Below are 13,536 nucleotides of genomic sequence, written 5' to 3'. Positions count from 1 at the left end.
AGCAACTGAGGCCAGGAGAGGTCAATTGATGCCCAAAGGGGCACAGGTAGTGGCCAAAGAAACTAGATGCCAGCTCTAGTCACCTGGAGTCACAAGACTATTCAAATTTTGCCTCTGCCACACTGTATGACCTCAAGCAACTTCTTAAGCTCTCTGAGATTATTTATACAGATAAGACATAGTAGTAGTAACCCAGTGGGGTTTGTTTGAGTGACAAATTAGATAATGTATGTGCAAGGATTTCCTAAGAGCTCTAAAGGACTAAAAAGGTGTGAATTAACATGCCATTCCAACATTTCCATCACAACACTGAACTAGAACCACTCCTTGTGTTCCTTATCTTTTTCCTACACAAAGTAGTCCCTCTACTTTAAAACTAAAAATAAATGTTCCTCCTGACAACTCCATCTTTATGGGGTTAAGCTTTTCCCCTTAGTGCTGAAGGATACTGCATTTGGCTTAAGGCGGAAAAAAATATGCAGACTAGTAAACACAATACACAGCTTTAAGGTGCTGGGAGGCACCTAGTTAACTGGGGGGAGATGCTCTGGAGTTAGGCAGATCAGAGTTTAAATCCTCAGCCTCTTGATGGCAAAAAGACATGCAGGTTTTTCATACCTGCAAGCCAGTTTCCTCATTAAAAAAAATACTTCAGGGGCACCTGGCTAGCACAGCTGGTTAAGCATCTAACTCTTGGGTTTAGCTCAGGTCATGATCTCAGGGTCGTAAAATGGAGCCCCACGTCCGGCTCTGCACCTAGCACAGAGTTTGCTTGGGTTTCTCTCTTCCTCTCACTTTGCCCCTCCCCACCCCCATTCTCTCTCCCTCTCATATAAATAAACAAATCTTTTTAAAAAATTTGGTGAACATTCTCAGCTCATGGGGTTGTTACAAGGGTAAAATGAGATAATCCTTGTAGTGTTTAGCACAATGTCTGGTACAGAGTACGTGCTCAATAACAGATAGCTACAGGCTTGATTGCAATTCAGAGCACAAAATAAAGAGAAATATGTGGTTATCATGTTCTTACGTTATTGCACACTCTTGTTAGGTAAACCCGAGTTATTACGATGAAATACAATAATCAATATTTACTTACTGCAACCAGTTTCATCAAAATGGTCACCACAATCATCAACATCATCGCATACAAGAGACTGTGAAATGCAATGTCCATTGCTACACTTAAATTCGTTTTCTGTACAAGGTCTAGAGGTTGAAGCTAAACCTGTAATTTAAGAACAGAAGTTCAAGTCAAAGTCAAAACTTTCTCTTCTGTGGAACAAGATGCTTCCCTTTGTGGCAGACAGTTACTGCTCACAGGTAAGCCTGTGCTTCCCTACATTTCCGTCTCCCTTGCAGTTGTGTTGGAACCATGTGACTAGTTCTGGCCAATGGGCTACGAGTAGGAAGTGATATGACTGAAGCAATTAAAGCTTCTGTGTCTCCCGCTTTGGCAACCTTGGAAGTCATGGGTTTCAGGTGGCCCAGCTACAAGTTGGAGGGGCTGGGCAACATGCACTGGGCTTTACTTGGGTGAGAAGTGAGTCTTCATAAGGTATCACCCCTGAGAGTTGCAAATTTGTTGGGTGCAGAGGTGGCATGAGATACCCTGAATAATAAAAATGTAAGGTACTTTCATAATAAAAAGGTAAATTATGGGATGCTGTCTTCATGGTCAGGAGGCAAGCAATGAGGAAAGAGATATTGGAGATAGGAAAGATGGAGACCCATATGATGCAAAGGCAAAGACTTTGGTGAAAGTGTCACTTTGGAAAAATTGGAAAGCAGATCACCTGCAGATCACCTGCTTGTTGAACCTGCTGATCTAAGGAAAGAGATGAGAAAACGGGATGCTAGTAGCATTGCTTGCCATTACCTGAGTTTGGCAGGGGAGTATCAATCAGAGAAAAAGTTCAGGGAAGAGCCGGTTGATTTATAAGCAGAAAAGAAATAAAGCCCAGCAATTTGATGTGTGGGAAAAGCTGACTCCATTTAGATCCTGAACAGTGAGATTATGAAGTTTAGAAGGCTTTGAGACACAAATAACCAGTAAAACCTCTGAGTTGGATGAAATAATGGCCCATCTATTTTTCTAGATGGGCTGAATGTAACCGATTATCAGTTGAGACAAAGGTGCATGAGAAAAACAAAGATATAAAGCAGATTCAAAAGCTATGTCTCAAAGGAAACAGCCGTGCCCACTGGTCCTCTGGAACTGCTAGAGGCTGGTGAATGTGATGAGTCTCTCATTCTTTCTTGCCCAATGGGATCTATTTCTATTATGCTTCCCCTGATCTACTACTATCTCTTAGGGGCAGAGTGGCATAAATAAAACTTGTTTAACTAGTTTATGTTTCTTCAAACCAAGAGGAACCTTGTCTGCAACTGACAGCAGGACTGAAGCCTATTACCCAGGATTCCTGGATTTCAGTTACTGAATGGGACTATGAGTCATGTCCCTTGGGGACAGGTTCAGGGTGTTCTATGCATAGGAAGAAAAGTATAAATGGATTCTTAGTGACACAAGGTTAAATTGTGGCAAAATCACTGGTATTCATTAAAAACCCCTGCACTTCCCTGCAGTGAGATTGGAACCTTGTGACCAGTTCCAACCAAAGGATCACAAGCACAAGCAAGATCTATCACTTCCACGCCCAGGAAAATACAAATCTGCATGCTTCCTTCATTTCTGTCTTCTCCTGCTTGGCAACCTTGAAGACTACGTGTTGCAGGTGACATACTTACAGGATGGAGAACTGCCTGACCTTCATCAAACTTTACATCAACCTCTGCTCCCAGGGCGCCTGGCTGGTGCAGATGGTTGGGCATCCAAGTCTTGGTTTCAGCTCAGGTCATGATCTCCGAGTTGTGCGATCTAGCCCTGCAGTGGGCTCTGTGCTGAGCACAGAGTCTGTTGGGGTTTCCCTGTCCCTCTGCCCCTCTCTGCCTCATGGTCTCTCTCAAATCAATCAATCTTAAGAAAAAAAATTCAACCTCTGCTACTTTAAGCCACTGAAATGTTGTGGTTTGTCTATTTTGATGGCAAGCAGTGATTCCTCTAACATCCAATTCTTTGGGAAGAGTAAGCTTACTGCCCCTTTTATCCACTCTCAAATTTGACCACATGCTCCAATTGTCTTGCTCCATTAAAGAAAAAAGAAAGAAAGAAAGAAAGAAAAGGCAAGAGCAATAAGGGAAATGGAAACAGAATGGGAGAAGGCGAAACCTGCTCAAAATTTTTAAAATGTTCTATTTCTTGGTTTTCATCCTTTTGTACCAGGCCTCAAATAAACCTAGGAACGATGTTAAAACCACCGGGCCACCTCTGCCAAATACTGTAGGTACGAAAGTACAAGCCAGAGCGCCGCCAGAGTGTCCTCGTCCTCTCTGACACAGAGCTGTCGGTGAGCATTCTAAGGCCACAGCAATACAAAGGATGGGACATAGAAAAAAAATGAGTCATTTATCTAAATTTTCCCAAAGAGCATCCTTTTAGGAAGAAAAGTAATTGGAGTCAGGGGAAATCATTTCTCTTACTGACTTTTCTCTAGATAAATTACCCCCAAATTAATCAACTCTCCCCTTCAATGGACAGATTTTAAAACATTCTCACAAGGGGAATGCGCAGATTTTTTTCTTCCAGTATCTGTAACATTTAACACCACCGGTTTGAAACTTCTATCTTAAAATAATCCAGAATTTAACTCTTCTGGGAAATGAATTTCCACTTTAAAGATGCACATAGGACCAGCTCTGTTAACACCGGTGCTGCCTTTTTGAGCGTGATCATTTCAGCTGAGCATTCAGCAGCTCACGTGCCTAGATTAACAATTAGCAACTCGAGGCTGAAGAGTGACCAAAACTCATTTTTGAAAATAAATAAACCATTAATTTGTGAAGCGTGGGTCAACTAGCATTTAGTGTTTGTTCTCAATGTCTCAAAAAAACCCTTATTGACTACGTAAATGAAGACTAAAAAATTAGACAACTTGCTCCAACGAGGCGGGAATAAGCAGGGGAGGGATGTATTTGAGTAGTGAGTGTGTTTATATGGTCTGGAAAACAATTGTCAAAGGGGATCTGCAGCCGTAGGCCCAGCTCAGCCTCTACCAAACAAACTGAAATCCCAGAGGTACATTCTGCAAACTGCAGAAGACTTGGGGCCCTTAGTTTTCCCTCGTCTTCACTTTGCTTACACTGCTCCTCCTTCTCATCGCTCCCATCTCCACAGTCATCCACATGGTTGCACAGCTCATGCTTATAAATACAGCGATTGTTGTCACATCGGAACCGGTACGGTGATTCGCAGGAAACATCCACTGGAAGGCAAAACAGACAAGCAAGTTGAGAGTAGAAGTAGTATCTAAATGCTCTTGTGCCAGCACCAGGCTCGCTCCATTCATCCATTCATCTGTTCATTCAATGAACCAATCCACAAATCCACCTTGAGGATCCAGCACACACCATGTCACTGTGCTAGGAGCCAGAAACGATGCAGAACAAGACAGACACAGTCCTGGAACTCACAGAACTTTCATTCTAACAGGAAAACAGACTTTGCCAATTAACCATTCAATTATAACTTTGAGAAGAGCCACAAACCAGACCTGCTATCATGGCATCTATGGTGGCAAGGGGTGGGAGTTGGGGGTAGGGTACGTGGTGCTGATAGAGATCAGAAGAGGCTGGGGGAAGATTTGAAGTCAGGAAGGAGCACAGCCCATGTTTGGACCTGAATTATAATCCCTGCAGCCAGAGCACAGAATGAGGGGGACAATGACAAGCCATGAGGCTGGAGAGACTGGCAGGGACCATACATGAACACTTATCCTAATATTAAGAAGGCTGCTGTGATCTTTCTGACTGCAGTTGTCACTGACCCTCCAGAGCATGAAATTTCACACAGTGACAGACTTTCCTTCCTGAATGTGCTTACCTCTTACATTTAAAGTTGCTATTTCACAACTGACCTCTGACTCATCTTGTTGTCCAGAGTTAAACTTCTAGCTGATGCTTATGCACCTGTGAGGAACCCAAAGGTGGAACCCAAAGGTAGAACCCAGGTCCCTTACTTGTCCTCTGTTCAGGCCCCCGAGATTGGGTAATCTCAACATACACATGTCTTCCACATGGAAGGCTTTGGCTATCTGATTTCTCCTTCTGCCTTTGCATCACACACAGGAACAAAAGCAGAAACTCATGATAAGATCGGCTGGGGATAAAAAAGTCAGACCTAAGAACTGATTCTTAGAAGTACTGTTAACAGAACTGTTGCAGAAATTCTTTGTTGTGAAAGATGTGCGCACATTATAAAACAGTGCTAGTCGCTTTTTAATGGGGCTGTGTCTCTGCCTCTCCACTTTTTAATGGGGCTGCAGGCACTTTATCTCATTGAGGGAGCAACTTCCTAAGTACTTAAGTACTAAGTTCCACAGGGTGAAGGTATTTTTCAAGATCCATCAAGTTAAAAGCAAAACAGAACAGGGTTAATTCTTAACAAGAAAAGATGTGGCAAGAAAATGTGGAGATGCTGCTGTGAAAATATAATGGACCCTAATTAAAGTGCTCCGAAGGGAAGGAAATACTGACGTGGCATTTTTGTCCAATCCCCAGGCTATAAAGGACAGGGATGAATGTCTGTCTAACATTCTAACATTCCCATGTTCCAAACAACGAACTGGGAAAGAAGACCAAGTAAAATGCATCCAGTTTTCAAACATTGTCCAACTGGCCTCTGGCATCACACGCCCCATGGAAAAAGCATTGAGATTTTGCCAGATGACACCACTCCCAAACCCGCCCTTCATCTCCCTCTTACGGCACAGGTGAAGTTCCTCATCAGAACCATCGCCACAGTCGTTATCGCCATCACATTTCCAAGGTGACGGGATGCACACGTGATTTTTACATTCGAACATAGTCGCTGAGCAATACGCACCATTGGGGAAGCGAGTGGCTGTTGGTAGAGAGGAGACAGATTCCAACTGTTAGAAAAAGTAACAAGTTTTGAAAAGGTAGGCTGTTATTCGTCCCGTAACTCTTTCCATGACAGCCTGTCTTCCTTATTCGAGATGGACTGTCACCTTCCACTGCCTGAAATTGTGATGGACTACCTCTTCAGGACCGTTGTCCCATCCCAGTTTTCAAAGACATGAGTCATTCTGCGGATGGCACTGGACTTCCTCTTCATAGGCAAGGGCACCTCTTCAGCTGTGTCAGCATTGGCCCTATCCATCATCCATTTATATAGTTTCTCTGAAACCAGGATTTAAGATGTGGCAACTACATCCTTAACAATACCCATCACAGATCATCAAAACCAGTCCATATTTATTCAGTGATTCATAAAGACTAAACTGTGAATGATCATACTGACCTTCATTTTTAAGCTTTTTATATGCCATCACAAAATTCAGAAAGGTGTTAATGCTGTCAATTCAGTATGTTCTAATACCCAATCCAAGTTTTTTATACCCATCTATTCACTGCTTGAATGTTCTCGTTCACCTGAGGTGGTTTTTTTTTTTTTCAATCAATGAATTTGTATTGCAGGTGATAGTATTTTTGTTAGCACAGATATTTACTATATTCTCTATTTAAAATATGGTTAATGAATTGCATCTGAATGACTACTAGGACTATTTGGGTATGATGACTCAGACCCCTAAGTGAACGCCAATGAGCGCCAAGGAGAAAATCCCTGCATCCTAGCCATTTAAGAAGTGGTGGCTGCTAGAGAGGTGGGGTCTAAAAGGCCATCTGCTGCATTTCAGATGATCAGGGCCCTGGGGGCCCAGACACTTACGACAAGCAGCTTCATCGGAGGCATCTAGACAGTCAGCCACTCCATCACAAGTCGACTGCTCAGGCACACAGTGTCCACTCTGACACTGAAAATACCCAGGCTGGCACGTCTTCATCTCTGAAGAGAAAAGACTGTCATTCCAAAAGGTCTCGTTCTTCTCAGACAGGTCTGGGGAACAGACTAACGAACTAACGACTTCATCCCATTCCTATCCAAACCCTATGACTAGTGCACGGCAAATGCACAGCTGTGTCTAGAAAAGGAATAAGTGCACCAAAACCACATTCAACATATGGAAATGGAAGTACCCCTCTCTCCCCTATTACATAATCTCTAGCATTTTCTCGGAAACCTGAATTCCTAGACCCAACCCTTAATGAGTCAAGAGCTATAAAAGTCACTTGGGGGTTATGATTCCTGGTCTAATGCCCCTGACCCCTACACCATGGAGCTACAGAAATATATCCCCCACAGACACTTTCAGGGAACAGTAGGAAAAATGAATGCTTTTGTTGTTGTCGTTTATAAGAACAATGCAGATTCAAGTCTGCTCCTAGGAAATATTTAAGGTAAAATGAGATTTTCAACAATTTCTTGCCCTTTTCGCCTATTACAAGTTAAGACTACTATAAGAATAAAGCATAGAAAATACAGAGGGGAAGGTACTGCGCTCTGGGAAGGCTTATGTATTACACAAAGTATAAAAAAATTGTTTTACTCTTAAAAAAACATACGAACTCTCACTTGAAGTCCTTTCTTCTGTTAACTATGCCGACTCTGGTACTACACCCCGTGGTAAGCCTCTGAAAGACCCGACAGTTACCACAGTCCTGCTCATCCGAGTTGTCGCCACAGTCGTTGTTATGGTCACAGACCCATCGAGAGGGAATGCAGCTGTGATCAGCACATCGAAATTCACTCTCCGAGCACTCCCGAGGGACTGCAAAGGAAAGCCACCCAGCCATCAGTGGGAACCAGGAATCATACACAGAAGACAAACTGGTGAGGGCCTGAGTATCCTCAGCATGCCGGCACTCCTGTGTCCCGAGTCCTAGCCATCTCCTTGGGCAGGCAGACTACGCGTCCTCCAAAACTAGACCTTCTACCTCGATTTTAAGAATGTGAAGAAGGGCCTTTATTAAGCCTTTTCTCCAAAGGTGATTTACTTGTAAGATAATTGTTGCTTTCATGATAGTCTAGATAACCTCCTATAGGTTATATAGACTATCTATATATATAGGAGGATTAAGATAGATATAGACTATCTACTATATATAGGAGGATTAAGATAATTGTTGTAAGATAGGTTATAGACTATCATGAAAGCAACAATTATCTTACAACAATTATCTTAATCCTCCTATAGGATTAAACATTAACTTTCTCAAATTTAAAATTCCACTGGATCACACTTTTGTCTTGAGTTTTAGTCAACTGATATATTTCCTCAACTGCCTATGGAAAGTGGCAATCATTTCTTACTTCCAAAACGTGACTAAAGTTATCATGTATTGCATATTACAGGGCACCTAGCTGGTTCAGCTGGTAGAGAATGAGACTCTTGATCTTGGGCTTGTGAGTTCAAGCCTCACATTGGGAGCCTACTTAAAAAAACAAAAACAAAAACAAAAAAACCGTATTCCATATTAATCGATCTGAAATTGACATATACATGAATCAGTGACCTATGTTTAGAGCAGGGTAATATATCCAATTACTCAGGACTATCTAGTTTGATGTGACCCAAATCTTTGGCTTCTTATCCTTGACCTCCCTGTCCAATTCCTTATAGTCAGCACCTTCATTGGGAGAAAGAAACTAAAGCCTGACCTGTCATTTAATCACTAGCCCTCCTAAAATAGTCAGACATTCTGGGGTGGGCGGAGAGGGGAGGACAATCCTAAATACAAAATCTCTTTCCTCTGCTATTAAGACCATTTTGAGGCACTTAAGAAGCAAATTCTTTGGGTTAGCACCTTTGCTTCTAGAACTTCTCTTGGTCCTTATTTTTTTGTTTCTATTCTTTATCTTACTGTAATTGTCCTGTATTACAAGTCGCCTCACACTCTTTTTAGAAAAAAAGTTAGATATAAACAAACAAAACATATACTTGGGTAAACACCCTTCTCCCAAAACTTCATTATAAGCATCTTAAAGGGAGATGTTTCTGTCTTTAGTCAAAGAAAAAGTGGAAATGTACTAGTCAGGAGAATGCAAGCAATCAGGTAATTGTCACCCTACCCGTTTAGGATGAATGGCATAGAGAACTGAATTATGGGCGAGGAACAGAAAGCACAACTCTGGCAGCACATAAAGACAGGAGAACCATGAACACTCACCACAGTTCTCCTCATCTGAGTGATCTCCACAGTCATTGTGCCCATCACACCTCCAGCGAAGAGGGATACAGTGGTGATTATTACAGCGAAATTCCCCGGAAGGTTTGCACGTCCTCTCCTCTACAAAGCACAGTCATTGCAAAGACTTCAGAAGCTGGAGGTCAAGAAATGCCAAGGTAGCACTGGCTTTCTTGTGAGACAACTGGAGAACTATGCTCCCATATTCTCAAAGCTTCCAGAGAGAGGAATGCTAACAGCATTCACGGTCAATATTCCTCTTTTGGCCAACCTGAACCCATCCTACTTCAACTTTAAACTGCTTTAAACTAGATTCATTCTTTTTTGGAGCAACTGCTCAAAAAATGAATTGACATCTGGCTTCTAATTTGCAACAAAGACCTGGAGAGGAAGATTAAGTGATGCTAACAGAACATTTCCATCTCACTGCCTTCAGTTGGTTAAATTCAGTGTTAAATGGGGCACCAGGGTGGCTCAGTCAGTTAAGCGGCTGCCTTCAGCTCAGGTCATGATCCCACTGTCCTGGGATTAAATTCAGTGTTAAAATAACCCATTATCTGCCTTTCTGCCAACTAAACCTAATATGCACTCACAGATATTCAGGTTTCCAGTTGAAGTGTATGGCTAATCTTGACAGATTCTATTAATTCATTTGACCTTCTGTCCCTAAGTTCTTTCCATGTTGCCAATGTGACTTAACAGCTTTCTCGTAGAAGATACGGACAGAGAGACATTCGGAATATGAAAATCTCCAAATAAGAAATGTTCTGATTTTGAATTATTCTTTTTAGAGATAGGTATCAAATCTTTTCTCTACCCCCTTCCATCAGTTTCAATAAATCTATAAAATTAGACAATTTAAACTTGTCAAGTGCAAATAACGATTCCACATTTAGGAGAAATTATGTAAGTTCCTAGTATCTTAATAATGTCTTCCCCAATTCCAACATTCCTCAGGATGGGATTTCATTTAAGAGGATATAAATTAAACTCCCCCAAAGTCCGCTAAATGCTTAAAAAAAAAAAAGTAATGTGTTACTAGAAAGATCAATAGATGATGCTTTTTCAGAGGTAATTGGAGGAGCAAGGACATGGGAAAGGCACTCTCCTCACCCAGAGCGCACCTGACGCTTCCGGGCTCTTGCCCCTCCCCCACACCCCTGCAGCCCCTCCTACCACAGCCTTGCTCATCGCTGTTGTCCCTGCAATCATCGAAACCGTTACACACAGCCCACTGTGGGATGCAGCGGTAGTTCGTTCTGCAGCTGAATTCTGTATGGTTGTCACAGCGATGGCTCACTGAAAAGACAGGAAAAAGCAAAGTTGGAACTGAATGTTCAGTCCAAAAGACACCTTCGCATTGTCATATGAAGGACCTGGTGCTGAGGAGGCAATTACCGTGTTACCAACTGGATTGATTCTGGCCACGTGTGTTGTTTTAGGTGTGATCTATTTACCCAGAGCAGAAAGCATCTTAAGTTTCCTCCCTGTCAAAGTATCCTTCATTTGTGTTACAGGATTAACTACGGGGCAGGGGGGTGGTGGAGGAGGGGAAGGCCTGGGCTTGAAGCAAAAAAACACCTGGGTGTCAGCTCTACCACTCAACAGAAACGTGACCAACTACTTAAGGTGAGCCTCAGTTTCCTCACCTGGAAAATGGAAATTGGTAAATGTACATTCCCTACTGGGCAGTGTTTCACTGAGGCTCAAATGAGAAAGTGCTAGACATACACAAATGGAAGTTCTTGTGATCGTATTTTGGAGAGTTAAGATATCCAGAGTACAGAGGAATGAGCCTCTTTCGGAACAAGGTCTGGTTCCACCTGCCAACCATACAGCTATACTTTCCTCAAGTGCCAGAATTAGCAGGGAGAGCCAAGACGGAGGGTGCCATGGGGCTGAAGTAGGGGCTTCCCTGTCATCTCGCAATCCACACGGGTCCTCCTGCTTTCCCATCCGTGCTCCCACATGTCCCTCCCGCAGAACTCACAGCATTCGGGCATGGGCTCATCCGAGTAGTCGCCACAGTCATTGTCCACATCACACTTCCAGTGCTGAGGGATGCAGTGATTATTAGCACACTTGAAGTAGCCCGGCCGGCAGAGCCGACTGGCACAGTTGTAGACATCTTCGTCCGAGTTATCCCCGCAGTCGTTCTCCGAGTCACACCGCCAGGCTTCGGGGATGCACCGTTTGTTGGCACACTGCCATTCGTTGGACTGGCAGCGGTGATGCTCTGCAGGGAGGGGCATTTGGTTGCTAGGTGTTATGGACAGACGTTCCTGATTTACATGGAGGGATCTTCGAGAGCTTCATCCTAACTTCTTTTTTAGAGTACTTTTGTCCTAATGCACTTATTATCAGCCAATACCACGAAAACGTCAGTTATTCACTTGACTATTACTGACTCCTAAATTCTTAAATATCTTTCTCTTGCATGCAGAATTAGGGGTTAAAGACAGTGTCACTGATGGCCTACTGAATTCTGATGGCCACCTCCCATCCCTATTCTCCTAATGGACAGTATTTCTCAAACTTTGTGTTTGCTGCTATTGTCAGTGTGTTGTTTTCAGTTTTGCGGGTTTTCCCCCTTTGCTTTTCAAAAAATGGAAACACTAACAAATATCACATAAGCATCCTTAAAATGAGAGTAGGAAGCCCTCCTTTGGCCCCCAGTGTTCACTCTTGAGGAGGATTCCATGCACAGCACATGGCACCAAACCACCAAAGACAACACACCGTCTACCTCAACACTCTGCCTTGCGGAGACCCTAGTCTATCTTAAGAACCTCATAAAAATATAGGATGGGCTCTTGACTTTTTTCCTAGGACTCTAGACTGGTCTGGGGGTTAGGACATGCAGAAAATCCCCACAGAATCAGGATTGTTCACAATCTACTACAGAAGTGGGCCAAAGACGGTAACTGAACACACCACAGAGAATCTGGTCCTCGTCTGAGCCATCAGGGCAATCTTGGTGAGCATTGCACAGGAAATGTGAGCTGGTGCAGTTGCCGTCCTTGCACTGGAACTGTCCAAGCCGGCAGTAGCGCTGCGGGCAAAGCACCGGCTCGTCAGAGCCATCTGAGCAGTCTCTCTGCCCGTCGCACTTCCACCAGATAGGAATACACCTGCACAGAGAAAACACAGTGTTTCTCTTAGCAAAGCACAGGGGGTAGAGGCTACCTGAAGAGAAGACATCAAAACTGAATTCCAGGTAATTACACACATGAGCTCCTTTACTGTGGTGTATTTTCAGAGAAAACATGACTAGAGGAGATGGACCACGTTTGTTAAGACCCAAATTCATGCTGAGAAAATGCTCTGACCTAATGATTACATTCCTGCCACAGAACACAGTGGACTATGTGTGTAGGGCTATGGTTCTGGTAGCAGGAAATGGTTGGGACTGTCGGCTGGGGTGACATAACAGACTGGTGGGTACTGGTTGGGAAGGCAGAAGGCATTTACATTTATTGAAAGCCTGGGTCAAGATCAATAAATGCTAGATTCTTAATCTAAGGTATCTTATTTAATCACCAAAACAATCTGCCATTGGATCTTAAATGCAATGGTTTGCATTAATGTCTCCTCCCTCTGACTCAGTATCCCCAGTCACCAATGGATTATGGCCACTGTGGCCATGTTTTGTAACAGATACAAATAATCAAAAGTGGATGTAAATGTGTAATCCTGGATCCTCCGGCATAATACTAAGAAGCTAGGCCAGTGTATGAGTGTGAAAGACAGAGAAACTCTACCACTTATTTTTTCCAGATTTTTATTTAAATTCTATTTAGTTAACATATAGTGTACCTGTAAGTTTCAGAAGTAGCATTTAGTGATTCATCACTTACACATAATACTCAGTGCTCAGCACAAGTGTCCTCTTCTTAATCCCCATCATTCATTTAGCCCACCCCCAACTACCACCCCTCTAGAAACCCTCAGCTAAGTCTTTTTAAAAATAGTTAATTAACATACAGTGTATTAGTTTCAGAGGTAGAGTTCAGTGATTCATCAGTCTTATAAAACACCCAGTGCTCATTATATCACGTGCCCTCCTTAATGTCTATCACCGAAATACCCCATCCCCTAACCCTCTCCCCTCCAGGCAACCTTCCATTTGTTTCCTATGATTAAGAGTCTCTTATGGTCTGTCTCCCTCTCTGACTTCATCTTGCTTTTGCCCTTCCTTCCTCTATGATCCTCCATTTTGTTTCTTAAAGGCTTTGCTTCCCTTTCTTTTTTCCCCCTTCCCCTACGTTCACCTGTTTTGTTTCTTAAATTCCATATATGAGTGAGATCATATGGTATTTGTCTTGCTCTGACCAATTTATTTTGCTTAGCATAATACAGTCTAGCTCCGTC

The 13,536-nt window shown here is 42.9% G+C and overlaps 1 protein-coding gene across 1 annotated transcript in view; it reads right to left on the bottom strand.

Annotated features, from left to right (window-relative positions):
- LRP2 (LDL receptor related protein 2) overlaps window positions 1-13,536 on the bottom strand; it is a 105,249-nt gene that overhangs the window by 27,897 nt on the left and 63,816 nt on the right. The window contains exons 36-44 of the mRNA XM_004744018.3: window positions 12,100-12,296; window positions 11,156-11,401; window positions 10,342-10,464; window positions 9,148-9,267; window positions 7,632-7,748; window positions 6,809-6,925; window positions 5,822-5,959; window positions 4,200-4,322; window positions 1,100-1,228 (exon numbers count right to left, since the gene is read on the bottom strand). Of these exons, the coding sequence (XP_004744075.3) occupies window positions 1,100-1,228; window positions 4,200-4,322; window positions 5,822-5,959; window positions 6,809-6,925; window positions 7,632-7,748; window positions 9,148-9,267; window positions 10,342-10,464; window positions 11,156-11,401; window positions 12,100-12,296 (1,310 nt within the window). The remainder of the gene's footprint in view (window positions 1-1,099; window positions 1,229-4,199; window positions 4,323-5,821; window positions 5,960-6,808; window positions 6,926-7,631; window positions 7,749-9,147; window positions 9,268-10,341; window positions 10,465-11,155; window positions 11,402-12,099; window positions 12,297-13,536) is intronic.

The sequence above is a fragment of the Mustela putorius genome, unplaced genomic scaffold (assembly GCF_011764305.1).
Source record: "Mustela putorius furo isolate JIRA1106 unplaced genomic scaffold, ASM1176430v1.1 tig00003869_pilon_pilon_pilon, whole genome shotgun sequence".
NCBI lineage: Eukaryota > Metazoa > Chordata > Mammalia > Carnivora > Mustelidae > Mustela > Mustela putorius.
The sequence above is the reverse complement of the archived record's forward strand: the minus strand, read 5'-3'. Positions and strand labels throughout refer to the sequence as shown.